Source organism: Anastrepha obliqua, chromosome 3, assembly GCF_027943255.1.
Source record: "Anastrepha obliqua isolate idAnaObli1 chromosome 3, idAnaObli1_1.0, whole genome shotgun sequence".
In the NCBI taxonomy this organism is placed as follows: Eukaryota; Metazoa; Arthropoda; class Insecta; order Diptera; family Tephritidae; genus Anastrepha; species Anastrepha obliqua.
This window is the reverse complement of record NC_072894.1, coordinates 119,806,563-119,833,367: the sequence shown is the minus strand read 5'-3', so window position 1 is coordinate 119,833,367 and position 26,805 is coordinate 119,806,563. Positions and strand designations below refer to the sequence as shown.

General features: G+C 36.3%; 3 protein-coding genes across 8 annotated transcripts; 1 reads left to right on the top strand and 2 right to left on the bottom strand.

Annotated features, from left to right (window-relative positions):
• On the top strand, positions 1 to 5,988 carry LOC129240196 (N-acylneuraminate cytidylyltransferase A). Its single transcript, XM_054875824.1, has 5 exons — positions 1 to 263; positions 335 to 525; positions 4,749 to 4,953; positions 5,033 to 5,206; positions 5,504 to 5,988. Exons 1-5 carry the CDS (start codon positions 199 to 201, stop codon positions 5,628 to 5,630), a joined length of 762 nt encoding a protein of 253 aa, XP_054731799.1. The 5' UTR covers positions 1 to 198; the 3' UTR covers positions 5,631 to 5,988.
• Positions 5,656 to 23,991, bottom strand: LOC129240194 (disco-interacting protein 2). Of its 6 annotated transcripts, none has more exons than XM_054875820.1 (18): positions 23,694 to 23,991; positions 23,375 to 23,546; positions 22,980 to 23,054; positions 20,376 to 20,744; positions 20,173 to 20,301; positions 19,896 to 20,089; positions 19,727 to 19,820; positions 19,067 to 19,619; positions 18,668 to 19,005; positions 17,229 to 18,536; positions 15,618 to 15,778; positions 15,417 to 15,498; positions 11,276 to 11,380; positions 9,462 to 9,831; positions 8,638 to 9,298; positions 8,094 to 8,548; positions 7,867 to 8,015; positions 5,656 to 5,933 (listed from the first exon to the last, which is right to left on the bottom strand). In XM_054875820.1, the coding sequence occupies exons 2-18, from the start codon at positions 23,460 to 23,462 to the stop codon at positions 5,830 to 5,832; spliced, it is 5,235 nt and encodes a 1,744-aa protein (XP_054731795.1). In that variant the 5' UTR covers positions 23,463 to 23,546; positions 23,694 to 23,991; the 3' UTR covers positions 5,656 to 5,829. The 6 variants fall into 6 exon arrangements, with proteins under 6 accessions (XP_054731795.1, XP_054731793.1, XP_054731797.1 ...); XM_054875818.1 differs by having other exon boundaries at positions 23,755 to 23,991; XM_054875822.1 differs by having other exon boundaries at positions 15,618 to 15,727; positions 23,755 to 23,991.
• Positions 23,992 to 25,297: 1,306 nt separating this feature from the next.
• Positions 25,298 to 26,426, bottom strand: LOC129241637 (uncharacterized). The gene is made up of 2 exons (XM_054878076.1): positions 26,180 to 26,426; positions 25,298 to 26,124 (listed from the first exon to the last, which is right to left on the bottom strand). Exons 1-2 carry the CDS (start codon positions 26,337 to 26,339, stop codon positions 25,733 to 25,735), a joined length of 552 nt encoding a protein of 183 aa, XP_054734051.1. The 5' UTR covers positions 26,340 to 26,426; the 3' UTR covers positions 25,298 to 25,732.
• Between the last annotated feature and the right edge of the window lie 379 nt (positions 26,427 to 26,805).

The window sequence follows — 26,805 nt, the reverse complement described above, 5'->3', positions numbered from 1 at the left end:
ATGCTTTCTCCCTTTGACCACAGGTTTCAAACACAAAAACACCTTCAATTGGCTTCGGACAAAATCTACATAGCGATTCGAGCGAGCAATTGCTGCCTTATTAACTATTGTGTTTAGTGCCTATTTAATTCAATAATCTAATTCAGAAGAGCACTGCACTTCATTGTAACCGCTAAATATTCAACAGGAGAAGTGAAAATGTATCTCCTACAGATTTTTGTATTTACGTATTTACAAGGACTTTCATTAAATTTAAACTGTTGGTAAGTGGAGGAGGAATTATATATTATTGAAAAAAAAAAAATACATAGGTGGTATTTTCTTCTCCTGCTAGCACTGAGAATGAAGTACACGCTTTGGTACTGGCGCGCGGTGGTTCTCAAGGCATACCAAACAAAAATCTGAAAGAACTAAACGGAACTTCCTTACTAGGACGTACAATAACAATATTGAATGGCTCAAATTTATTTGAACATATTTGGGTATCGACGGACAGTGAGCCAATTGCGAGTGAAGCTATTAAATGTGAGTTGCAAAAAAAATTATATATATATCCATGTGTATAGAAAGAAGAAATTGGTCTTGATATATAATTGAATTATAAAATGTTATATTTACAAAGTATATTTACTTATTAAACATAAGGTGACCAGATAAGAACATTAGGAAGAGAAGTTCAAAAAGCATATGTGAGATATCAAATAGATTCTGCCCTTATTTTGAAGCTACATCATGTCATTAGCACATTAGCAAATGCGAGAGAACAATTGTTGTCAGTGCTTCAAACGATTGGTTTAATTATTGATGATTTGGTCCAACATGTGCGGCGTTATTCTCGCAATAGTGTCTCCAATGTTGACCTCGAGCTCATCCAAAGTGACAAGATCACTGAGATTAATTGGTAAACCCTCGCTGTGAAATTACCCATTCGTCAAATTTCTCCTTCACAATTTCAAGCGTTGCGTCGCTTCTAAGGCATGTAGCGCCTTCCTTTTAGGGCCACAGTTCAAATATGTGGATGTTGTCCTAAAGCGTTTTTCAGTAAGAGCGCTTCAACTTTTTTTTTTGAATAAAACACAAACGGTTTGACTTTTTTAAATAATTTTTTTTTTATTATCGAGTTTGAACATATAAAGGGTGTTTTTTTTAGAGGTTAGGTTTTCAAGATGAAATAAAACGTATATAATTTAATGTTATGGCCAAGAATTTAGCTTTATTATAAAGATAAGGGTTTGCCATTATGTTTTAAAAATGATTTCGGGCAAGTGGCCGCCGCGGCTGGCTCGAATAAATTCCAGCCGAGAGGCCCAATTTTCGTCCACTTTTTGCAGCAATTGGGGCCGTATGTCAGCAATAACGCGCCGAATATTCTCTTCCAAGACGTCAATCGTCTCGGGCTTATCTGCGTAGACAAGCGACTTCACATAGCCGCACAAGAAATAGTCCAGCGCTGTTATATCGCACGATCTTGGAGGCCACGCCACAGGTCCACGGCGCGAGATAATGCGCTCACCAAAAGTTTCCTTCAATAAATCGATTGTTGCGTTGGCTGTATGGCATGTAGCGCCGTCTTGTTGGAACCAAAGGTCGTCCACATCAACATCGTCCAATTCAGGCACGAAAAAGTCATTAATCATGGCTCTATAGCACTCTCCATTGATTGATTGACTGTAACATTATGGCCGGCTTCATTTTTAAAGAAATATGGACCAATGATTCCCTCTGCCCATAGAGCACACCAAACAGTGACTTTTTGAGGATGTAACGGCGTCTCAGCAGCCGGCGGCGGCAGCAATGTGGATTATGTTCACTCCAAATGCAACAATTTTGCTTATTGACATACCCATTCAACCAAAAATGAGCTTCATCGCTGAACAAAAACCATTATTTTCTAACCGCGCGAACCGAACCATTATTTTCGTAATAAATTTGCACGATTTGCAAACGTTGTTCATGTGTAAGTCTATTCATTATGAAATGGCAAACCAAACTGAGCATAAATCAAGTGACAGCTGTCAAAAAAACCATCTACGAAAAAAGTAGTGCCAACTTGAAAACCTAACCTCTAAAAAAACACCCTTTACAATTAAGTATGAAATTCGATTTCTTTTGCATGACCACCGAGTGCACGTTTTACGAAGTCCAATCGTTGAACCCAATTTTCGACCACTCTTTTGCATAAATCGGCCGAAATTCCAGCAATTTCGCGTTCAATATTGGCTCTGAGCTCACAAATCGTCGCCGGCTTGTTACTGTAGACCAATGACTTCACATAACCTCAAAGAAAATAGTCTAGAGGCGTCAAATCACACGACCGCGGCGGCCATTCGACCGGTCCATTTCTGGAAATAATGCGCTCATCGAACTTACTCTTCAACAAATCAATTGTAGCGTGTGCTGTGTGGCTTGTGGCCCCGTCCTGTTGAAACCACATGTCGTCTAAGTCCATACCATTCAATTGCGGCCAAAAATAATCGTTTATCATGTCGCGGTATCGATTTCCATTCACAGTAACGTGGCGATCGTTCTCGTCAACGAAAAGATATGGGCCAATTACGCCGCCGGCATGTAAACCGCACCAAACAGTGATTTTTCCGGGATGCAACGGTGCCTCATGAATCACGTGTGGATTGCTTTCTGCCCAGTAACGCAAATTTTGCTTGTTGACAAAGCCATTGAGCCAAAAGTGAGCTTCATCACTGAAGATGATTTTTTGGAAAAAATCTGGATTAAAGTAGCAGCAACGGAACGATTATTTTCATAAAAAATTTGCACGATTTGCAATCGTTGCTCAAGTGTGTAGCGTTCCATGATGAAATGTATACTAATGAAGTTTACAAATGACAAGCGAAAAATAAAAAATATTGCGTCGTTCGCCCTCCCTATCGGAAAAAAGTTGAAAAACGCTTTATTTAAAAAGAAATAAGATGCGATAATAGCACCATGTCATACCACACCAAACAGTCAATCCTTGTGGATGCATTGATGCTTGGTCGAACATTTGTTGATTGTGTTCGCTTCATTAACGGGTATTTTGCTTGTTGACATAGCCGCTGAGGCAAAAGGATCCCTGTCCGAAAAGGTTATATATTTATGCATTTGAATATGTAAAACTGAGTCGGAATTTGGACAATAGTTTCAAATAATTTCGACACAGCGTGAAACGATGCATGATGAAATGACAAACCTTATTGAATGTTTTTACAGCTGAAGGTGAAAGTCGATGACACACCAATACCGGCCGTTAACAGCCCCAACATTTTGGGTGTCACCTTCGACAGTTTGCTTACCTTTTCAGCGCATACATCCGCAATTGCCAATTAGGTCTAAAATCGCAACAAGGTTCTCAAATCGCTAGCCGGCAGCACTTGGGGCAAAGACAAAGAAATGTTGCTGGCGACATTTAAAGCAATTGGCCGGCTGGTACTGAATTATGTATGCTGCGCGTCTGGTCGCCTTGCATTAGTGATTCGGAGTGAACATGCTCCAGACCTGTCAAAATACTGCTATCAGGATATCCACGCGAGGCCTCCTGATGTCCCCCCTACAACACTTTCATGCTCCCGGTCAAGGAGTACAACTCATGAGAACCGCGTAACTTTGGACCAATAGCGATTATAGTAGATTAAACTCCTACTTATCTAGAATCGATCCCGACATACTCAATATTTGTCCGGCATGTGAAGGCACTCCGCACGATTCTAACCATCTATTCACATGCTCTCTCAAACTTATTACCCTAACACGCCTCTCCCTCAAGACCTAACCTGTCGAAATGGCACGTTTTCTGGGCTTACCGTTAAGGGGTTAGGTGGGTTACAGAGGTTCAAAAAAAGGGTATTTTTACTATTTTTTTTTAATATATACAATCATATATTTTATTTAAACAATTCAGCATATCAAAGATACATATTTAAACAGTATTTTGTGAAATTTTTATTTAAAAATTCCGAAAACTCAGCCGTTGGTACCTCATCTCCCTTAACGTCTCACAAAAAAATGCTCTTGCCGTGGACAGCATAACTCATTATTGGTTCATTTAAAATCAAAAAACCAAAAATATTTCGTTAGTACATGGATAAATCTCGTTACTGGACTAAGGGGGAAAAAATAAAATTTAATTTGAATTTTTGACAGACTTTGAACAAAAAAACACATTTTTTGGTCAAATTTTCGTCATGTGTTGGCTCGAAAAAATTAGTTGTAATAAAAATAAAAAAAAAATCCTTCGTTCACTAACTTGATAATGTTATTCCAAAGATGTGTGCAAAATTTGAACAAAATCGCTTCATAACTTTTCGAGAAATCGTGTCCACCGACTTAAAAAATCGAGTTTTGAGATAAACGCGTATACCTGCGAAACGCTGCACTGACATGGCCTGATGGGCGGAACTTCTGAAGGGTCTATCTCGTAGAATTTTACTCGGATCAATTTGAAATTTTAGGAGAATATTTTAAACATATTATACTATTTAATAAGACAAAAAAAATCGATTTTTTGAAATTTTCAAACCCACCTAACCCCTTAAACGAGTTAGACAATGACGATCGGTGACTACCTCACACTGGCAGGGCCTAGTGCACTACTACAACAACAACATTGCTATTGGTTTAGCTTTTATTTTTCAATAAATTTCTATTTGAAACTATTCAATTTGTTCATTTTTAAAGATATCATCTAAATGTTGATGCATTTAAATCTAAAATAATTATATAACCTAACTAATTTACATCCTTTGACATCTTAGTTGGCGCTCTGGTGCACATAAGAGACCCGCTTTACGCTCAGGACAATACTTCTTCCTTGGAATCTGTCAAGCATTTTTTATTTGGTGTCGAAACTATCAAACGATTCGCATTATTTCAATGTACTTCAATATTTTTGAAAGAGCATTACATCAAAGAGGCGCTGAAACTGTTTGAGACAAAGGATTGCGTTTTCGCAGCAACTAAGTATTTTCAACTATGCTAAATATTTATGTATCTAACGAAAAAGAAAACAATATGATTTTTTTTTTTTTCAATTTTACAGATCGCATAAATTACGCTGGAAGCTGCAGGAGAATAAACATGTTGTGCCATTAAATTTTAATCCTGAACGCAGACCACGACGACAAGATTGGTCTGGAGAATTAATCGAAACAGGCATGTTCTACTTTTCGACAAGACATCTGATTGAGGTGGAAAATCGTTTTCAAAATGAGAAGTGAGTAGAATTGTAATACTCATCGCCCTTTAAAATGGCGAATTCCGAATATTTGTATGAATCAAAAAGCTTTGAACATTGGAGGGGCCCGTAATCTTTTTAAAAGAGCTCGTTCTGCGTTGGTTTTTAAATTGCCCCATTTACTGTAGTTCGTTGCATATATTCTTATGCACTTACTACGTATTTTCACAACCAATCGAGTTTTGATTATTTGCATTCCATACTTTGCTTATTCGTTATTGCTGTGTAAGTATTTCAAAACATTCGTTCGACATTTTTTTTTTTATTTATTCGCAGTTGCGGTGTAGTTGAAATCGACGAAGCTGACTCAATGGAGATCGATACCTATACCGATCTGAAATTGGCACAATGTCTTCTTCAATACAGCTCGGGTACCACTGGTTGCACGGACTCAGTTCCATAATTACATCAATGAAAAGACAATTCAATTTGAGTACTATAAAATATTTAAACATATTTTTATTATTAATATTATTATTATTTATAAGCTTAAAGTAATAGTGTATAATAAATAATTTCATTTTCATGTATCGTCATATATATGTACGTATTGTATGTATGTATGTATGCATGTATGTTTTATGTAACTATTGTATATGTATTTACATATTGTATGCGACGTATATAGGATCCAGCTGATCAGCCAAAAATCCATCACGCAAATGCATTCGTTGTTTTTCGCCGCGACTATTGATCGGAACAACGCCTGTGAAATACATAAAAAATATAAATTTTGGTTTGAAATAAAGGTCTTACAAAATCAGTTTTGGCCAAACAATTTATTTCGACTTCGATTTTTCTTTATGTAAAATGATATTATATATTAGTGACTGCTGTGGGTTTCTTATACCGCTCAATAGAGTCAAATAAAATATTAAATATTTATTTTTCTGCTCTAAAAGTAAAAACTATTAAAGCTAAGTAGGTGATTTTGACAAAAGGCTCCAATTAAATGTTTAAATAAATTTATTATTGAAGTGAAAAATCTTTAACGAGGGTTGTGAAAAAGATTGTCATGGAAATCGATTACCTTAGGAAGTAGTGGTTCGAGGTAGAAAGTGGGGAGAGAGTGAGATTGCAATGGGAGTAGACTTGAAAGATCGGGCGACTTGTTAGCGCACATCATCATATGGCGCCTAAATACCCTCATCATCATCCGGCAGCTTTACAGCTCGGGTGGACTTAGCTTTGTTCACAATTCGTTTCCAGTCGTAGCGGATCAAACACCCTTCGCAGCACATTTTGCTCAAATACTCTTTATAAGCCATTGACCAGCATTCACAACTGTGTGCAAGAACTGGCCGTTTTATAGACTGGTATAGAGACGTAGTTTGCAATCTCTCGTAAGAAAGTTAGATTTTAATAGTTTGGTATGAGCGAAATATGCTGTTTCCTGCCGCAATCCTACTTTGTATTGTGTCGTGTGAGCTATTGTCGTTTGGTATTGTGACTCCCAGGTACTTAAACGATAGGACGCCGTCGAAGCGGTAAGTGCCAATTATCATGTCTTCTGATATTTGGTTTTTTCTGCATTTATTGTGAGCCCATCTTTTTTCAGCATCTTTCTCGATGTTGAGAAAAAGTTCAGCTAGGTATTGTTTATTTCACGCGATTAATAGCAATGGCACCGTCACCAAATTGTGAATTCTAATCCAATTATTATACACTTATACACACAATTTTTATTATACTTGTTCATTTTAATAACACAGCCGATCATTTCAAACTGGCTCAAATTACGGCACAACTAATGGAATACCTATTTTGAAATGATATAAAAATAGTGGCCATAAAAGTCTACTATTGGACATCCATTACATCAAAGTTTGCGTATAACTGCAAATATCTTTTAAGTCAACTATGGGATTATAACGATTTAACGTTCTGGTGATTTCTGGAGCACTGTTAATCAAAATAATGATTGTTTCGCGCAAACAATTCTTGGTGTAAGAAGCGTAGTTAACCGCAGTTTGCCATCTGCTAGCGAAACTCAGAGTTAACAAGAGTCATATCTTCTATTTGGGGCTTCTTAAACGATTACTGACTCAATCGGGAACGCTTACTGAACTCTATTGGTGGCGAAGTATACTTTGAACAGCATTTAACCAGCGTGCACAAATACAGAGTGCAGCAAAAATGTGCATTAGATATTAGACTAGACTTTGAAAAGGGTATAGTGGAAGTGCAAAGACGGTTTAGGAGGAAGTTTTAGTGAGATGCATTAGGAAACAATTTGAAAGAGGCGGCACTGGTTATGATATTCACAAATAACGCGTCTTAAGAATTACTACAAATTTACCGTGAAACTTCAAGAAATTTTGTTCGGCATTTCGAAATGGGCATCAATTTAGGTATTTGTTTTCTTTAGTTTACAATTTTAATCTGTAATATAGAATTTTCTGAAGTTTCGCGTTAAATTTCCAGTGGTTCTTGCGACTCTTGTGAATATCCATGGCATCCCTAATCGCTATATATATATATAATATAATGTTTTTATAAACACGTAAAATGTGGATACATTTTTTTGGAGCACCCTGTTAGTAAAGAAAAGTGCACTTGAGAGATTTTTATGACGTTTTTTGTTCTAAAATCTTTTTAATTTTTCAATTAATATGGCCAACAAATCTATATGCAATTACCTGGATCGACAACAACAACAACGCCAACAATCAACTGATGCTCTTCTAAAACTGTGTTAGTTACTAATGGTACCAAGTCCAATGCTTCAGATTCATTCCCGTCAAGCTCAACAACAACAACTAATAAATTAGTCCATGTGAAAACGGCACTGCATTAAAAAATAAAATCACAATTCAATTTTATACATAAATGGTACACAGTAGTTGTTCATGTATGTGTTACATACCATTCAGCGATTTTCTTGTGACACCTTAGCACCGAGTTTTCTATATCGATCGGATGATAATTCATGCCACGTAGCGTAATCACCTCGTCCAAAGCACCCACTACATACACAGCATCGTGAAGTTCTTGATCGTTGATGTTTCCTATTGAGCACGGATCGCCGCTAACGCTGGGCACTTGCGGTCCAGTCGACATCGATGAGAAATTCAAATGCAACTGACTCATCGAGTTCAGAGATTCATTATCGCTGTCACGGCTGGCCACACTGGGCGTGGTCTCATCCAAAATGGAAACAGCTTGCGAACATTCAGTGCGCCGCAAAAAGCCTAAATAGCCAGTGCGTGCGTAGACTTCTGTTGTCGCGCCAGTCACTAGTTTGGCATTGAAATGATCATTATAGTCAGTTTCATCACCATAAATGGTAAAATAGCCATTAGCGTTGTGTGGTGATTGCACCTATAAACAAAACGCAATATATCGGAAATTAAAGATTTAATTTAATTTACTAGTTTTCAATTTTAGTATATTCTACTTTATTTATTTACCCAAATTTCACCCAAGTGTGAGTCGCCACAGTGCCCCTTTGTCTCTGGATTGGCAATTATTACCTTTACGCCCGGCAATAGCTTCCCTGATTCGATCAGACACAGCGAGTTTGGCGCACCACGTTCCACCAGAGCAACTCGATTATTTCGCAACGCGCGCAGATCAACATAGACTTGTGCACTCTCTGCCGAGCTGGCACCCTGCACACAGATGGCTGGATTAACACGACAGCCAAATGAAGTGGACACGCAACGCGTATTCAAGCCAAGCGCTTGGAAGAGCTTACAAAATTGCTGTGTTAATTGTACGCGCGGACGCTCTTCAGCCACCACTACACATGTGCGCACACAACGCAAATCAACGTTACGTTGCTTGAGCATCGGTATGGAATTGCTTAGTGCCTTCGTGCACAGTTCGATGACGCCATACGAACAAAAGGTATCTCGTACCCGATAATGCGACAATGTTGATAGCCACAGGCTGGGATTCGTTTCAACTTCGTATGGTGCAATGAGAATCGAGTGATGACCACTGTAGACACCAATTAAGGTCCACATGGCGAAACCGAGACCACAATATGGATCTAGACAGAGAGCAACGTGACGAGAAGGATATAATTCGCAGGCTAATTTTAGGCTTGCGCACAGACTAGAAAGGGACCTGCAGGAACAAACACATAAAACATTAGTTAAAGCGCCTATAAAAAGTTAAAGCCAAGCAAGTGGTTAGGGCTAAATGGGAGAACGTAAAAAACAGATTCAAAGTAATAGTTTTTCAAAATGTTAATAAATTAGTAAAATATTTTTTGATCCACTTAGCTTACCGATGCGTAATGTTCACACCACTCAAGCGGCCACAAGTGGAGACGCTAAAATCCAAATATGCCGTAGAGTCCAATGGTGCATTCGCAATTGACATTAATTTTCGTTTAGGATTGTCGTCAATGTCCAATATGGGTGGCCAAGTTTTCGGATCGATGGAAGCAGCAGCTTCGCGCGATTTCAATAATTTTATTATCGGTTGTATAGAAAGCACAATAACACTTTTCGAGACATCGACAATCATGCGCACAGTTGGTAGAGTCGTTATAAGATTTTGTGGATGAGGTGGTCGAATAGTGATCGGAATAGCAGCCAAATAAAGACAGCCATAGAAGGCGCATAATAGATCCAAGCCAGGTGGAAATATTAAAGCTTCATTAAAAAAAGATAAAATTTTAGTTAAATTAAAAATTATCATATGGTGGTTCAGAATTCACAAAAAAAAACATAATTTGCTTTGTAATTTAATCCTACTGCGTTCTTTTTTTCACGAATGAGGTGTAATTATAAAAAATAAAGTTTTATTGCCCAGCTTTCTAGTGGCATCTACCGGCTAGAAGGCACGTTAATACATAACTCTCGCCTGGGCCAACATCTCCAGTTAATTCGAATACAAATACAAGGTGGCGCAAAATTAATCATCCAAGTTTGTTTTTTAACAACTTTTCTATTAAATAAAAAAAAAATATTTTGAGGGATGGAAATATTTTTTTTGAACTTTACGCGCTCCATTGCTTGTTTGTTTGTATACTGCAGCTGTCTATTTCACATGTGTCAAATATGATTTACGTACGACTCTATTCGCAAAAATTATAAATCTTCCAATAGGGCGGCCGCCGTAGCCGAATGAGTTGGTGCGTGATTACCATTCGGAATTCACAGAGAGAACGTTGGTTCGAATCTCGGTGAAACACCAAAATTAAGAAAAACATTTTTCTAATAGCGGTCGCCCCTCGGCAGGTAATGGCAAACCTCCGAGTGTATTTCTGCCACGAATAAAGCTCCTCATAAAAATATCTGCCGTTCGGAGTCGGCTTGAAACTGTAGGTCCCTCCATTTGTGGAGCAACATCAAGACGCACACCACAAATAGGAGGAGGAGCTCGGCCAAACACCCAAAAAGGGTGTGCGCGCCAATTATATATATATTATATATATAAAAGGGGGACTAGTTTTGCGCCACTTTGTAGTAGAATATTGTATCAAATTGAAGGTTAAGAACTAAAAAATACATTATTTGACAATATTTAAAAAAATAATAACACGAAATGTGTATAAGTATGTGTGTATATCGGATTTGAAATTGTTTACATTTTTAATTTATAAAAAGTTTCTAATAGCAGTCGCATCCTTCTATGACAGACCACCGAGCTCGTTTAAACGATGAAAATGCTGATTTTTAATTTATTGTACCCTTGTGAGTTACTGAAGATCAAACACCCAAAAAAAAAAATAATTTATAAATAAAAAAAAAAAACAGATTTCTCAGTGAAAAAATTCTGAGGAGAGAGTAGAAAAACTCAAACTGAGTAAATACGCTTTAAATGAGATTTTTTTCATTTCTGAACACTGGTGCTTTTCTTAGCATTGCGCGTCCAAATTTAAAAACTTGAAGGTTTAAATGATACACAATCATTAAAAAATTACTATTATAATATTATATATATATTTGGTAAATATTTTTTTATAAATTTTTCCGCATTTAATTTGTTTAAAAATATACTATAATAAATGAAAATTTAGTAAACTAGCAAAATGCTTTCTAGAATTCGAGAATGTTGGACCCCAGGCCAATAACTAGTTCATATTTAACTTACCAACATGATCCCCAGGTTCAATACGTCCTCGTTCTTGTAAAAGCGCTGCTATTTTTTCGGCTCGTTTATGTAATTCTGAGCATGTCAAAGTTTTTGCGATAGCACCTTTAAGAAAGATATGTTAATTAACATTTTAATACAAAAAGATAGAATACATGTAAAAACTTTAAAAGTACGTACGAGGGGCGTCTGATCAGTTCGCGATTTAATGTACTTAAGGGGGTATTCTGGTCTAGAAATTTGAAAAAAAATCGATTTTTTTGCATATTTTCAAAGTTTAGACCTTCAAAAATATGCCCTTCAACAGATTTTGTGACGTGGCGTCTAAGCCGGCCGAGTGGAGCAAATCGCACAATGAACGCCAGATGTTACCGGAAGACTTGAGGACTCGTTCTTTCCAGATAATCTTTTGTATTCCATACAACCTTTATTTATTCTATACATATATATATATTATATATACTTTATACTTTTATAATACATATATACCTGGAAATATATCGCCGATTAATCCAGAGTGAGTAGTAAATATTATGATCTAAGTTATTATATTGGAATTGTTGCTCAAACTTCAAACGCGATTTTCTCAAAACTACTTTTTTTGAAATGGTCGTCATGATATCTCAACTTCTACTTGACCGATCGCTTTGAAGTTTGATAAGAATTTTTTATTATACATCTGTCCATTGCGCCTGCCTCGCATTTTCAAAAATTTAAGTTTGAAGTATTTTTAAAAAATTTGAAAAGCTAAAAAAAGGGGGTAAAATTTTTTTTGTTTTTTTTTTTCAAGTTGACGCCATTTTGTGAATTTTTTTTCTTTGATTTGACATAATCCGATGGCGACATCCTAACTAATGAAGAATTTTTTTAATTTGTTTATTTTAGATCACTACAAGGGTTGGAATCATGTCGAGCATGGAGCACCGTTTTTTATGTAGCCCCCACTCTGCCGGCTTGTAATTCCACGATTTTTTTTATTTATTTTTTTTATATATTACTTTTCCAATATTAATAAAAACCATAAAAAATGGATAGTAAAAATGATTTTAATTTTTATCTTAGTTTTAAAAATACCTAAAATTTAGGCGTCTAGACCAGAATACCCCCTTAATGTAAGAACAGTACGACAATGATTTTAAAACATTAAATAAATATATGTAAATATTAAAAAAAAAAGTCTTTGTTGTTAAAAAAAAAAAAATAATACAAAAAAAAAATTGCTCGGAATCACGCCTGGCCTTTTAAAAATTCCGTGTCCTTCAACAGTCGCATTATATTGAAAGAACGCCACACTGCATACACACTCGCTACGCTTCCGTACCTGAGCCAATAACCTAGCATAATATTATACTAATAAAAAATTGTAGGCATCTCAGGCAGATGATCGACTATTATATTCCCTCGCTATCCTAGAAAATAGTCGCCATGAGCTTTCGATTTTGAATTCATCCATTTTCCCCGACCGAATGAGGTTTATGTTTTATAAATACAGTTAAATTGAGTTTAAACGCTCAAATTTGCAGAGTTCCCTCGGTAATACTGATATTTTTGAAATCAACTGTTATATAGACTCTGAATATGTTGCAGAAGAGAGGAAGAGAGAGAGAGTTCAGTAACGAGACTAAGTGGACCAGATTTGCGCAAGTGATTCTGAACTTTTCCTCTTTAGCACATACATAAATGCAATTAAAATTACACAAATCAAAAAACAAAAGGTTTCATATTTGAGTTTAAAACACTCCATACCAAAATTTTCAGCATTGAATAAATATCAAAATTACTAAATTTTTTCAGACTACTTTTTATTATACTCAAGCCTAAAAATAAACTAATTTTAGGAAAAAACTGAAAACCATGTGAAACGACCACGTTCCTACGACAGTCGGTTCTAAGTTACCGGAACCACTCGGATTTACATCCAGCCAAGGGCTTTCGCTTGCATGATGCTACAACAACAACAATAATGTAAAAAGTACTTGCATCATTTGACATGGAATCGTTCAAAATCCTCAAGTGACGAAGTTCGAAAAGTCATAAAAAAAACAACTCAAAGAAAACAAAACAACTTTCAAAATTTCTTCACCTCTAAACAAAAACTTTCTACACATATTTTTACGAATCGTAAAACATTGAAATGTGCTGTTCATCTAGTGGTCGGAGAGAGTAAAAAATAACTGGAATCCTTACAGTATACACTTATAACAAAAATTACTTAAATAAAACTATAGCTATCGATCTTTATGTGATGTGGTCAAACTGATAGCTACATTCATCAAACTTTTCTCTATTGGAACAAAGAAATCCATTATTTTCTCGGTAGACGACTGTAGTGATCGATATCTCGTAAAGTATTGATCAGACAATTTAAAGTATATGCTCTCTGTCAAGGTGACATTTCACACGAAACATTTTTTTTGCTGTTTTTTATTTGTTCCGTTCAGTTGTGAGTTACAGAGTGTTGACAATGGAAGCCAACAAAGAGAAAATTCGGTACATTTTACAATTTTTCTTTGATAAAAGCGAAAATGCAATCCAGGCCGCTGAAATCGTGAATGGTGTTTATGGTGCCGATACAATACCAGCTAATTAAGTGCAATTTTGATTTCGCCGACTTCGTTCAGACATTTTTGATGTTAAAGAAAATGTCGAGAAAATTACAGATATAATCTAAGCTGACCGGCATGTTAGTAGTCGTAGCATCGCCCAGGAGCTAAAGATCGATCATAAAACAGTTTTAAAGCATTTGCGCTAAAATTTTAGACAAAAATAATGGATTTCTTTTTCCCCAAACTAATATTTTGATATCTTTCAAACCAACGCAGATTTCTGTGAATTGCTTCACGATATGAATTATTGTAAAATAAGCGTAATATATGTGGTGAATATCCGTTCTAGTGATACGCTACTATTTTCAGATATAATAACTGAAAAACTTGTTCATCATCATCGAAGCCCTTGCGTGGATACGCAAATCGTTTAAGGGGGGCCTCTACTGTAAAACTTAAAAAAAATCGATTTTTTACTTTTTGTTGAAACATACTCAGAAAGAACTCCAGAATGTTCCATGAAAATCTTAAAAAGAAATCTTGAATAGTTTTCAAGTTATAAAAGTTTTAGCAAAGCAGGTATAAACTGAGCGCACGAGCGGTTTACGGTCATATGCGCTTGATCAAGAGATAAGACGTTCCCTACTCCACCCACGAAGCCCGAAAAGCTCGTACAGAGGCTCTTCTTGAAGAGGATAATGAAATATTAAGAGCAGACGAAATGTTATATGGGGCAGGAATAGCTGATTAAGCTGTAAGTATGAAAAATTGTTTAAGCGTGTTTTTCTCGAAACCACGTTTTCAAAATTGCCCACATCACAGCTCCGTGAAAAATTAACATATCAAGCTCAAACTTTGATAGTATATTTTTAACAATATTTACTAGTTTTTAAAGCTATGGTGGGAAAAAATTTATTATTTATAACCCCTTTTTTAATAACAAAATGACAACAAAAAAATGTCGATTTTTTAAAAAACTTCAAAAATTTTACAAAAAAATTTTTTTTTTGCAAGTAATAGGCTTAACAACTAAAAATAATGATATATAATAAAAAAAATTTGGTTTTTTTCATTTCAGATTTTTTTTAAATGCGCGACAGTGTGGGCAGATTTCAAAAGGCGTTTCGGGGGAGCGGCTGTACAGCTGCCATTTTGAAATGAAAATAAATTTAAAAAATTTTTTTGTACACTCAAGACCTGTGTTTATGTAACCCTAAACTTTTTTTTACTAATTAAATTAATACAAGTATGAAAACAAAATCCATGAAAATTAGATTTTTACAGTAGAATCCCCCCTTAATGTAGTACAAAAAGTGGAGGAAAAACCTGCAATTTTATAAACTTTAGCCAAGCAAATCAAAAATCTAAAAATCTGTTTTGGGCGTAAAATGTATGTAGGTTATATGACAATGAATATCTGCATAAACTCGCATGTGAGTTCAGTTTTGGAGACTGTACTAGAAAATAAAAAAGCACATAACGCTTGGAAATTCAAAATTTCCGCTTTAAATTAGTTTACAAGTGAATCTGATTGGTAAGTATTCCGTACTTTACTTTAATAGTACATAAAAAATATTGTTTGTGACTTTTCTCACCTTTCGAGTTCAACAGCGTAAAGATGATATGGTCCGGTGAAGTATTAGCACGCCAACGTAAGACTCCAGTTATTAATTGATGCTGAAAACAAATAACTTATATCAATAACGGGACTTTCAAGTGGTACCATTATTATTATTTGTAATTTATAAATTTTAATATAATTAATTTGCAAATTGTTGACCATTGCGGCCACTTACCTTTCGTTCATTCTCCTCTGACAAGCCGATGTCCCGACCTTGTGCGATGGCTAAACGGTTGCCCTGCACTAAATTTCCAACCATCACTGAGGCTGGCCCAACAGACGTGTCTGTAATACCACATCCAGATGAGCTTATTTTTGGAGTTGTAGTTTGCACACCTTTTTGATGTTAGTACATTTTTGTTTGTTTTTATTGGATTTAAATTGCAACAATTTCATTCATTTCAACCAATTCGTTATATGATAAATAAGTCGAGTGTAGTATTATATAAAATTATTTTTATAAATGTATTGTAGATATTGTTCGTGTTAATTATAGCAATAGTAGTGGTAGTTGTGGTGGTAGTAGTAGAAGTGTAGTTGGTGGTTGGTTATGTTTTCAAGTGTGTACAATGTTGATTATGGTTGCATCAAAGTAATGGTTTCGAAAAGAGGCAGCATAATGAAGAAAAGAAAAATAATTACATTGTTTGTAATAATAAAAGCATTATTAAGAAAATTATTGGTTTTATTTAATATACACAGTAAAATTAACGAGATGACTTTGAATATGACAATGAACCGATGAGAATGCGTATTTATTTTACAACGATCCCTCTGTTAAATGGAGCAACTAAGTCATAAAATGAATGCGAAAAAATTGCAAAAGACACAAATAGGACATGATACATATACATTACATACACGTACATACATACTCAGCAATTTCTTATTTTTGTATGGTTGCAGAAGTTTCAAAAACACCAAAAACATCTAAAGTGGTATTTACATTAGTTTCAATAGCGTAATAGCGTTTACATATGCACACAAATGCGTAAAATATCTTATATATAAAGACCGAAAAATAACGCGGGAGTTGGTTGATGGTTTGAAAGAAATATGCTACAATGAAATTTAGCGAAAGATCACTCAAATCAATTTGAATCAGTACCAATTTGAAAAACAATTTCAATTCGCCATAATTTGGTGTATGCATTATGACAAATGAAAATTCCAATCCCAAACGTTAGAATGATACCAAAACTGTTATAAATTGGCGTAACCGATCAATTTTAGATTTACTGAAATATTTAATTGTATTGTATCGAACACAAAGTAAAGTAAACTTTCACCACAAACGGCATGTCTGTAATTGGCGTTGTTTAGGTGCGAATTACTTGTGCCCAAGTGAACGACGAGAAAAAATTTTTTAAAAACTATTATTATTATTTTAATATAACAACTTACTAGATCTGATACATCAGGGCTAAATAAGTATTTTAATGCCAGCTTTTTAGAGGCTGCAGATTGGATCATCAGAATTTGCATTCGCAAATCTTATTTTATCAATAGCCAATTATCGTAATATAAATTTTCGTCATTACAACGTTGCCTTAGGAGAAATTTAACACGTTAAGAAAGTATGGAGTGTATCTTTTTTTTTTTTTGTTTAAATCAAATATTTTACAGATCAATTTGGCTATAGTTAAACACTTTGGGGTCATACACATAGCAGTTGGCGGTTGTTTTAGTATGTGGTGCGGTTTGTTTGCGTAAGTGTTTTGTATGCAATATATTGTTTGTATAGTAATGTCCTTCTCCACTCCTACCCCTGCACCTAAAAACTCACCTTGATGTATTTCTCGCGGTTTTGGCAGATTAGTGACGCACGTGTGTGGACACATTAGCACATTAGCCGGGTGCAGTGAGCCCTCCAAAAAGCGTCGTCGCGCCTCGCACAGATGTATACCGCCCAATGGAGTTTTCGGCAAATGATTTGGTGGCACGAGCGCTAGACAATATATGCCCACTTGATGTATAGAATCGACGGCTTGTAGAACACGGGACATCCATTGGAAACTTTCTTCTTCGGAGCAATCTGGACGCTGTTCGGCTATTACGCAAACGCGTTCATCTCGTAATACCTTAATACTGAAGACGGCGATCCGGCCGCGATAAATAAAGCGCATGGGTTCCACAGCTAACACTGTAGCAATGATATCGTCAGCATTATGTTTGCGACCCGTTACAGTCATTAAACCATCGCGTGAACCACACACAAATACCAAACCGCCAGGGCCTAGAAAACCTAGCAGGCCCGAACGCACGTAATACTCGTCATTGATTGGTTTAAATGTGGACTCATCTTTTGTGGTATCTGGATCTTCAAGTAACGGCTGTACTTTAAATGTCGCATTGGTAAGACCATCTAAACCAAAGTACGCTGTACCCGTCGAACCACTCGTTACACAAATCTCACCAACTTGATCGGTTTTACACAACACTGGTAAACCCTCAGAACGCACCACAACCATTTGTGCAGCTGGCATAACTTGTCCGCAATCCTGCAGTGTTAGCGATGTGAGTGAATCTTCACTATCCACACGCACAACACCATGCGACAGAGCGGCCATAGATAGCACACCCCGTCCAGTAGCAGACTGACTAAAGCCGGTAGATGAGCGGCCTGGGCGTCGCAGTGACACTGTAAAAACTTCTGAGCTGCTGGCACAGGGACATATCGCGTCCGAACGCAAACCCTTCGATTGAAAAACATTTAAGAATTGATCACATGATGATAGGGACCAAGGATTGGCACCATCAGCAACGAGCAGCATACGCAAAGACGACAGCGAGATATCTTTGTGGTCCTTTGTAGCCAGTAACCCCCAATGCAAGTCACGACTTTTCACCAGACAGCATGAGGCACGATGTTTGGTGATAAGCTGCATCCACGACGAAGGACGCAACTTCATTAGTGCATAGGGAATGAACAGCACATGCATTCCATTCAAGACTGAGGTGAGCACAGCGTGCCATAGGCCGACTTCACGCTTAAAATCCAACACACAAACGATTGTTTCACCTTCAGTATAGTGGCAAGCCATGGTGAGAGCACGACAATGATTCATCATGGCCAAACGAGTGACTGTAACTCCTTAAAAGAAAAAAAGAAAATGTTAGAGAGGACATCATATAAATGGGTATATATTATTTGGATGCATGCAGAGAGTTGTGAAAGTAATATTTTATTACCTTGAAAATAAATAAAAGCTTTTTGATACATACCCATTACACTACCCTCCTTATCGGTTGTATATTCAATGTATGCCGTTGCCGTGTCCTCAATTCGTATATTACCAACATTGAAATCTTTAGGCGGTTTAGGCAGATGTTCAGTTACAAACCATTGGAGGCGTGGCCAGCCCTTCAGCTTAGCAATTTCACCGGTTGCAGACTTTGGCAAACCTTTCAGGCAGGCCTCAGATGTCAACGCGACAGTGATACCACACGAGCTAAGGAGAAAGCCCACCTGTTGTGGCGGTGTATCAGAGCTAGATAGCGGCAGCTCAATTGGTAGCGGTACAAGACCCCGAAACATGCATCCATACCAAGCGGTTATAAAACTAAAATTTGCAAAACTCAAAGTTAGTATAAAAATATTTTAAAATTAAAAAATCTTGGAACCTCAAAGGATCATTGTTGGGATAAACTAAAGCCACACGATCGCCGGGCTTTAGAGTAATCTGCTCGGGACCCTTACTAAAGATTTTAGTTGACAGTGCATACGCTATTTTCTGTGCTCGTGACAACAATTTCCCATACGTTAAAGTTGTGGTGATTTTTCCATTCGGATCGAGTACCGTCGCCATTGGCGATTTGAACGAGTTAGCACCGTAACGTTGTAGTGCCGCTTCCAGTGATCGTGGCAAACCAGCTGGTACCGCCAATTGTTCACCTTGTACTGCCGTCATAATACTGCCTTCGGGTTTTGGCGCATTTGGATCTTTGGGATTTGCTGCAATTTCGAGTTCGATATCGTTGTCTTCATAAAATTCAGGCAATGGTCGTCGTTTGGGACGTTTAAGCGTGTTCAGGAGCTGCTGAATTTTCGCTGAAACTTTCCAGCGACCATTTGTATCCGACTCGCCTAGATCGGTTTGGGAAACATTTACATAGCGCGTCACGCGATCTGCTGCGTGACGGGTATTATTGAATTGAGTGATATCCGGAGCTGCGTCTGACATATTAAACGCAATAATGAATGCCACAATTAAGTATTAATATACATACGTATATAAAATCAAAATACAATTATCATAATTATATTTGGAAGTTTTAGCTTACATGGTTTGTGCTTGTCTTTGCTATCATTAAAATCTGTATTTTCCTTCATGTAAGCTGTTGGTGGCGATTCTGTGCTGGATGTATCTGAAGTTGGCTTTAAATGGTAATTCGAATAGTTCACTATTTTTTATAGTATTAATATAATAATAAACATTTACTAAAGACTTACCAGTGGTGGCAAATTTTGTGGTGGCCGCCGTTCCGGATATTTATGTTTATTTTGTGCACCGCCCATTGATGAGTCTCGTATGGGAGGTTTTATAATTGGCTCCATTATATTGCTAACATGATCACGTGGATAATTGTACTCCTTATCGGGAGAAATTGTTTCCTCAGGAATGGATTCTTCATCAGTCGATGAATCTAAACAAAAGTTATTAAAATAAAAGTAATGCATTTTTTATTTCTATTTATGATGTATTCCCGGGCATTCTACACCCGCTCACCAATATCATCATTATTGCGGTCCGGACTTCGATTGAGCACAGAACTTCTCTTCGATGGCATTGGTAAACTAGGCTTCGGGCGAGTTTTTAGTGCTGCAAGCGCTTGTTGTACAGCTTCTTGTCGCACTTCTAAATACACATTTTCGTAAAGTATATCAGCTTTGATATTGCCTCCATACTGTACTCAATGCAAAATAACTTACCGGAATGATAACGTTTCTCATTGTGTGTAATTTTTCGCTGTGTACGTCGTTGCCTGCTATGTTGATGACTTGATTCGGATCTTTCTACATGACTACTTCCACTGAAGTTGCCACTGCCACCACCACCGCCGCCACCACTACTACCGCCACCACTCATTGAATGATGGCTGCCATCTGACTTTTTAGATGCATTGGAATGTCTTTGATGAGATGATGGAAGTGACGGGACTTCAGTTACGTAACTATATCCCTCACTTGATACTAAGGCTCCGTCTTTCACAGTCTTTAGGTTTGGCGGTTGCGGCGGTTTAATATTATAATAAGGAGGCATCTGCTTGTCGCCCTTGTCCAAATCTTTAGAGTCATTTCCTATTGAGTAAAGAAACAAATTAACAATTTTTATAAGATACATTTTGTACATTCTTTTTGTTTTTAAATCATTTATGCATTGTGTGGATAATAAGTGACCTATGCTGCTTAAATGCTTAAAATTAAATAATCGTTTTTTTAGTTTTAGCGTGACATACCACTAATGAGTTTAATGATTTAATTATTATCAATGATTTACCTCTCTTCTAAATTGGTTTATATAAAAACATTGAACATCTTAATTTATGGAGTAGGGCAAGCGTGAAGGGGTATGGGTGCGCTCGAAAACAAATTAATGTAAATTCTCTGATTGTTGTTTGAACTGATACTATGCATTACGAGCTTTTGATTTGAGCTGCAACTTTAAATATATTGCTTAGAAATGCTTCACTTTCTTCAACGGGGTATGGAGACTATTTTAAACTCTGTTAAATTTATTATATTTTTCTTCAACTGAATATCTGGTGAATCAGTACACCAATCCCATCAGAACATAATAACCGTTACCTAAAGTGGATGTTGGCGGCCGCCGTAGCCGAATGGGTTGGTGCGCGACTACCATTCGGAATTCACAGAGAGAACGTCGGTTCGAATCTCGGAGAAACACCAAAATTAAGAAAAAACATTTTTCTAATAGCGGTCGCCCCTCGGCAGGCAATGGCAAACCTCCGAGTGTATTTTTGTCATGAAAAAGCTCCTCATAAAAATATCTGCCGTTCGGAGTCGGCTTGAAACTGTAGGTTCCTCCAGTTCTGGAATAAAAAAAGGCGCACACCACAAATAGCAGGAGGAGCTCGGCCAAACACCCAAAAAACAGGGTGTACGCGCCAATTATATATCTATATATATAAATGTGAAAATCTGTCCCTATATTCGCTTAAAACTCGCGAACGGGCTCACCTATCCAAACCAAATTTTTAGGCTTTGTTTAGACTATTCAGTAGATGGTTTGTGTTTTAAAATTTTAAGAATCGGATACCAGGGTCTCGAGAAATAGGCCAAAACGTGAACCCGGGTAACCCTAGGATGTGTTTGTACAATATGGGTAGCAAATGGAAGCTGCTGATGATTCTATAGTACAGAGTATTTTTGATGCCGCTCCGTGGCTAGGGTCTCGAGATATCGCCCAAAATGTGGACCCCGATAACTTAAGGATGTGTTCGTACAATATGGGTAGCAAATGGAAGCTGCTGATGATTCTATAGTATAGAGTATTTTTAATGCCCCTCCGTAACTAGGGTCTCGAGATATAGACCAAAACGTGGACCTGGATAACCCTAGGATGTGTTTGAACCGGTACCTTACCTGTATATAGGTGACCACCACAATCAAATTTTAAAAAAGTACAGAAAAGGCTATTGTGACATCTTTAGAAAGTATGTTGAATGAAAAAAATCAACTAATTCAACTGTTTAAACATTTTACGAGTTCTATAAAGAAAACTTAATATGAAAAATTTCTTGCGATATAAAACAAACATTTTATGTATGGTGGTGCGAAGCCCACTGGGTGATGCTAGTATATTATACATATAAAGGTGATGTTATTGTATTTATTACTTTAATTCAACGAGCAATTTCAAAAGTATCAGTTTTAGACTTTATTCCACGATGAATGAATGTGCCTTGCAGGTCGGAAAGGACTTGCAGAAAGAAAAGGGAAAACAATGACATCATCACATATCTATTCCAATGGATAAATCTTATTGAATAGCTTTACTAATATACAATTACGCTGCGAATATGTAATCATCGTTTCTGAAATATCGCTACCACTTAACACAAAAAATTTACTTTCGAAGCTGCCGTGACTTCATACTATAATTTATCGGCGATTTAATATTTCATGCGTTGGTGATGCATTTTAATGTAGGTAAAATAAAACAAACTATTTGGAAACATTATATTCATTTAAGAACTATCGGATTTTGGTTGTGCAATAAAAACACTGAAAATCGTCAATAAAAGTTATAATAGTTTTTTACTTCACTCTAATCTATCAAAAACACTGTTTTTAATGAGTAAACAGTCATCAAAGTTAGATTATATAAAACAGTGTTTATGTATGTAAATAAGTCAACACATACTCGAATAGTAGAAGTGTTCAATTCATTATTAGAAATTAACAAGTGAGTCATGGGGATTAAAAGCGAAAAGAGGGGGGAAATAGTTTAAGTTCCGTTAATTACTTCAAGTCTTTAAGTTATCGTTTTTCATTATTTGGAAATAGTCTCACCTTCGCTTGTCGGTATTAAAAATGGTTGAAGCAGCTTGGCTCGCTTCTTCTCATATCCCTTCTGGGTTATGTCGCCTGAAAAAATAAGCAGCGATAAATTAAAAGCACATACAAATTTACAAAGATATATGTATAAAAATTGCATAGATATAGATGCCGGTTCTAACACCAAAGCATAAAGAATAAATCAATTGCCTTTTTAATCTCGACCATGCATACTCGTATATACATATATACACAAACAATACTTGAGGCAATATATATACAAAGGAGATTTGATTAACATGGTACGCATATCAGAAAAAGTAGACAAAAGAACTATTGACTTCATTCCTAGAGGGGCACATATGTACATAATAGATTTTCCTTCAACTAGATATATCAAGCAAACAAACCTTCAGATAATTCCAAATCCAGCTCAGCCAACTTTTCTCGCACATCAGCAGGAAGCGCTGCGAAATTTTCCATTAAATTCGCAGACATTTCTGCAATATTTTTTGCTTTATTTTACTTTGTACCTTTTTGCAGTATTGTCGTATCCCACCCTTAAAAATACAGGACCTAGTCCTGCCGAAAAAAAAATTTTCTTTTGTATTATTCACTTAAAAGCGATATTTTGAGAAAAACCACTTTGCACATAATCACAAAGGAATGTACATTTACTGACTTCAACACTATTTTTTATTATAAAAAATTAATTATATTTTTGACTACCGTAGACACAATACACAAACTCTGTAGAAATTTTTGTCAGCTTTAAATCCTAGGTACATACAATATCATTCATATCCACATAAATACTCGTAGACGGAGTAGTTGGACAGTGAGCTGCCCAACCCCGATGATTCAACTCCGACACAGAAAGCACATTCAGTAATTTTTCAAAGCAATTATCGTTCTTCGTTTATTCACACAACTCTTTATGGGTAAATGCTCTACTTTCATTTATTACTTTGTAACAGCGAACTATATTAAATTTTATATAAAAGGAATTAATCGAAGTTGCACGAACTTCGCCTTTTTGACACAAAACAAAATACCAATGTTGCCAATAATCATGTTTTGTGAAATTGATCACAGAGCTGTTATCGCTTTTTATATCGTAAAAGAAAATATCGTATACAAATAATAATTTATAATGCCATTGACTTAATGAATTTAGAGAAGTGTTTACATACAATGAAAATAAAATATAGAAACAATGGCTCGCATATGGCGAATGTGCGGTATTATCCACCCTCTACACTCCACAAAAAATCAGGAGCAGCGTTGCTCAGCTGATTTTTGTTTATCTGAAAACAAGCTTAATCTATATCTATACTAATATTATAAAGAGGAAAACTTTGTTTGTTTGTAATGAATAGGCTCAAAAACTACTGGACCGATTTTAAAAATTCTTTCACCATTCGAAAGCTACATCATCCGCGAGTAACATGGATTATATTTTATTTTGGAAATAGGGCTCGAGATATAGGTCAAAACGTGGACCCGGGTAACCTTCGGATGTGTATGTACAATATGGGTATCAAATGGAAGCTGTTGGTGAATGCTTTAGTCCAGAGTATTTTTCATGCCGCTCCGTGACTGGGGTCTCGCGATAGAGACCAAAACGTGGAGCCTAGAATGTGTTTGTACAATATGGATATCAAATCGAAGCTGTTGGGGAATGCTTTAGTTCAGAGTATTTTTCATGCCGCTCCGTGACTGGGGTCTCGAGATATAGGTCAAAACGTGGACCCGGGTAACCTTCGGATGTGTATGTACAATATGGGTATCAAATGGAAGCTGTTGGTGAATGCTTTAGTTCAGAGTATTTTTCATGCCGCTCCGTGACTAGGGTCTCGAGATAGAGATCAAACCGTGGTATTGAATAAAGAAATAAATAATATGAGAATAAAGAAATAAATAATATGAAAACCATATCTTTTCTGTTCTAAACCATATCTATTCTATTTTATTGTACCCAGCGAAGCGGGCCGGGTTTGCTAGTTTAATTTAAATTTAATTCTTAAAACAAACTCCTATATAGATTAATTACTGCTTTTAAAAGAAGTTGACTTTGACGGGAATCATGTAGCTACAAAGTCAACGTTTTTTAAAAACAGTAATTAATCTACATATATGGGAGTTTGTTTTAAGAATGATTCCCGTCTGTTTTCCCGAATCCTATATTATTTCCCGACAACTCCCCACAACTCGTGTCGCGACAACCTGTATCCCGACAGATATTTTTCCCGAATGTAATTTCCCGAAAATGCAAGTTCCGACAGTTAAAAAATAACAATAAATAATAAAAGGAGTTTTATTAATATATGTAAATCGTAGAATCAAAATGGAGTCCATTAAAAGGAAAAGGAAACAGTGCCAGAATTTTTGTATTTTTCATATTGTAAAATAATGGACCGCAAGCGATTTTGGACTTCTATCCATTTTTTTGTTTTTTTTTTGGTGAGGCAAATCGCCTTAAACTAAGTTCAGCTATCATAATTTCAACATCCGCCTATTCTTTTTGGAATTCTTATAAAGCTGAATATAAGTCTGGATGATACTTTCCCACAAGTAGATGAAAACGAGTGAAGGATGACACACTTGCGTTATTTGTCTTGTGGTGCCCATCCCATGCAGACTTATACTGGTTCCATGTCGAAACTGGATATCTGGGAAGTACAGCTCTTCTTCGTCCGCTACCAGGTCGTCCGATGAAGTAAAATTCCTTGATGTAGTCGACTATAGGAAGGAGTTCTTCTGGTATTTCATCCTCCACAAATTCCACAAAAAGTTAATGCGACATCCTCCTCGGGAACAAATGCGAGAGCCATGAGCGTGTGACTCCAAACTTTTATTTCTCCGTTGATAGGATTATTATATAGCTCCTGCAATCCTTCTGCTTGGATTTTCCGATAAAGAGACTGGCAAAAGTGATAGAAGCAACCAGAATAATCAGTTCCAGGATATATGTCTGCACAAGCATTTATGATGGCCTTCTCAAAATCTTCCATAATTTTCTGTGGTTTGCAATTTGATAATTGAGTAAGAACACTTACAGGAACATCTGCAAGCCCTGCTCGAATTATTTGTGCAGGTGGATGCTCAGGGTGAGAAGAAACAACTCGATTTAGTCGGTCAACGATAACCTCTGTTTCTCCTATGACATTATTTTTATTTACATTTAGAAAACTTTACGCAAAATGAAATAGTACCATCTTCACGATTCGGTGGATGTATGTCGTGTTTCGATTGTGCAGGTCCTCTAAGTATGATAACATCCTCACTATTCATGACCGTTACAGCTTTTGCACTGCATCCACCTTTCCGCAATCGATTACAGTCCCAATACGTTTTCCATTTCTCTCTCTCCATTTTAAATATACGAACCGTCAATAATTAATTTGTTACCGACAATTTTATCTAACGACTCTATATTTTAGAATTAAAACAAACATTTTGAAGAAATATTTTGATTCGAAATGTCAAACTACAAGTTTATAAACAAAACTGTTACCATGACAACAATAAATGATATGATATTATATAAAAATGTCGGCAATACTGCTGTTTCCGTGGCGCCGCAATTTAATGGCGGATTCTTATAGAACTCGACAAAAAAACGAAATGAACAAGTAAAATTTTTTGATATCTCGCTTAGTTTTCAGGTAATTTAATGTTAAAGTTCTCTAATTTAGCGAAAGGTTGGTGTTGCCATACACCTGAAATAAAAACGAAGTTCGTATGCAGAGATGTTCAGTAGAAGGTTCATTGTAAAACTGCAGTATTTTTTGCTCTAATTTTAAGTTGAGAAATAATTTTGAAAATAAAAACATACAAC

What these genes read in the sequence shown, in the direction of transcription:
- LOC129240194 (XM_054875820.1), bottom strand. Translation starts at nt 23,462, where the DNA reads ATGTCTGCGAATTTAATGGAAAATTTCGCAGCGCTTCCTGCTGATGTG. An exon ending in CAAAGACAAGCACAAACCAT is followed by an intron (nt 19,620 to 19,726) that starts GTAAGCTAAAAC and finishes TTAATATGTCAG; the next exon opens with ACGCAGCTCCGGATATCACT. An exon ending in CAGAGGAGAATGAACGAAAG is followed by an intron (nt 15,499 to 15,617) that starts GTAAGTGGCCGC and finishes ATTTGTTTTCAG; the next exon opens with CATCAATTAATAACTGGAGT.
- LOC129240196 (XM_054875824.1), top strand. Translation starts at nt 199, where the DNA reads ATGTATCTCCTACAGATTTTTGTATTTACGTATTTACAAGGACTTTCA. An exon ending in TCATTAAATTTAAACTGTTG is followed by an intron (nt 264 to 334) that starts GTAAGTGGAGGA and finishes TTCTCCTGCTAG; the next exon opens with CACTGAGAATGAAGTACACG. An exon ending in AATCGTTTTCAAAATGAGAA is followed by an intron (nt 5,207 to 5,503) that starts GTGAGTAGAATT and finishes ATTTATTCGCAG; the next exon opens with TTGCGGTGTAGTTGAAATCG.
- LOC129241637 (XM_054878076.1), bottom strand. Translation starts at nt 26,339, where the DNA reads ATGGAGAGAGAGAAATGGAAAACGTATTGGGACTGTAATCGATTGCGG. An exon ending in TCCACCGAATCGTGAAGATG is followed by an intron (nt 26,125 to 26,179) that starts GTACTATTTCAT and finishes ATAATGTCATAG; the next exon opens with GAGAAACAGAGGTTATCGTT.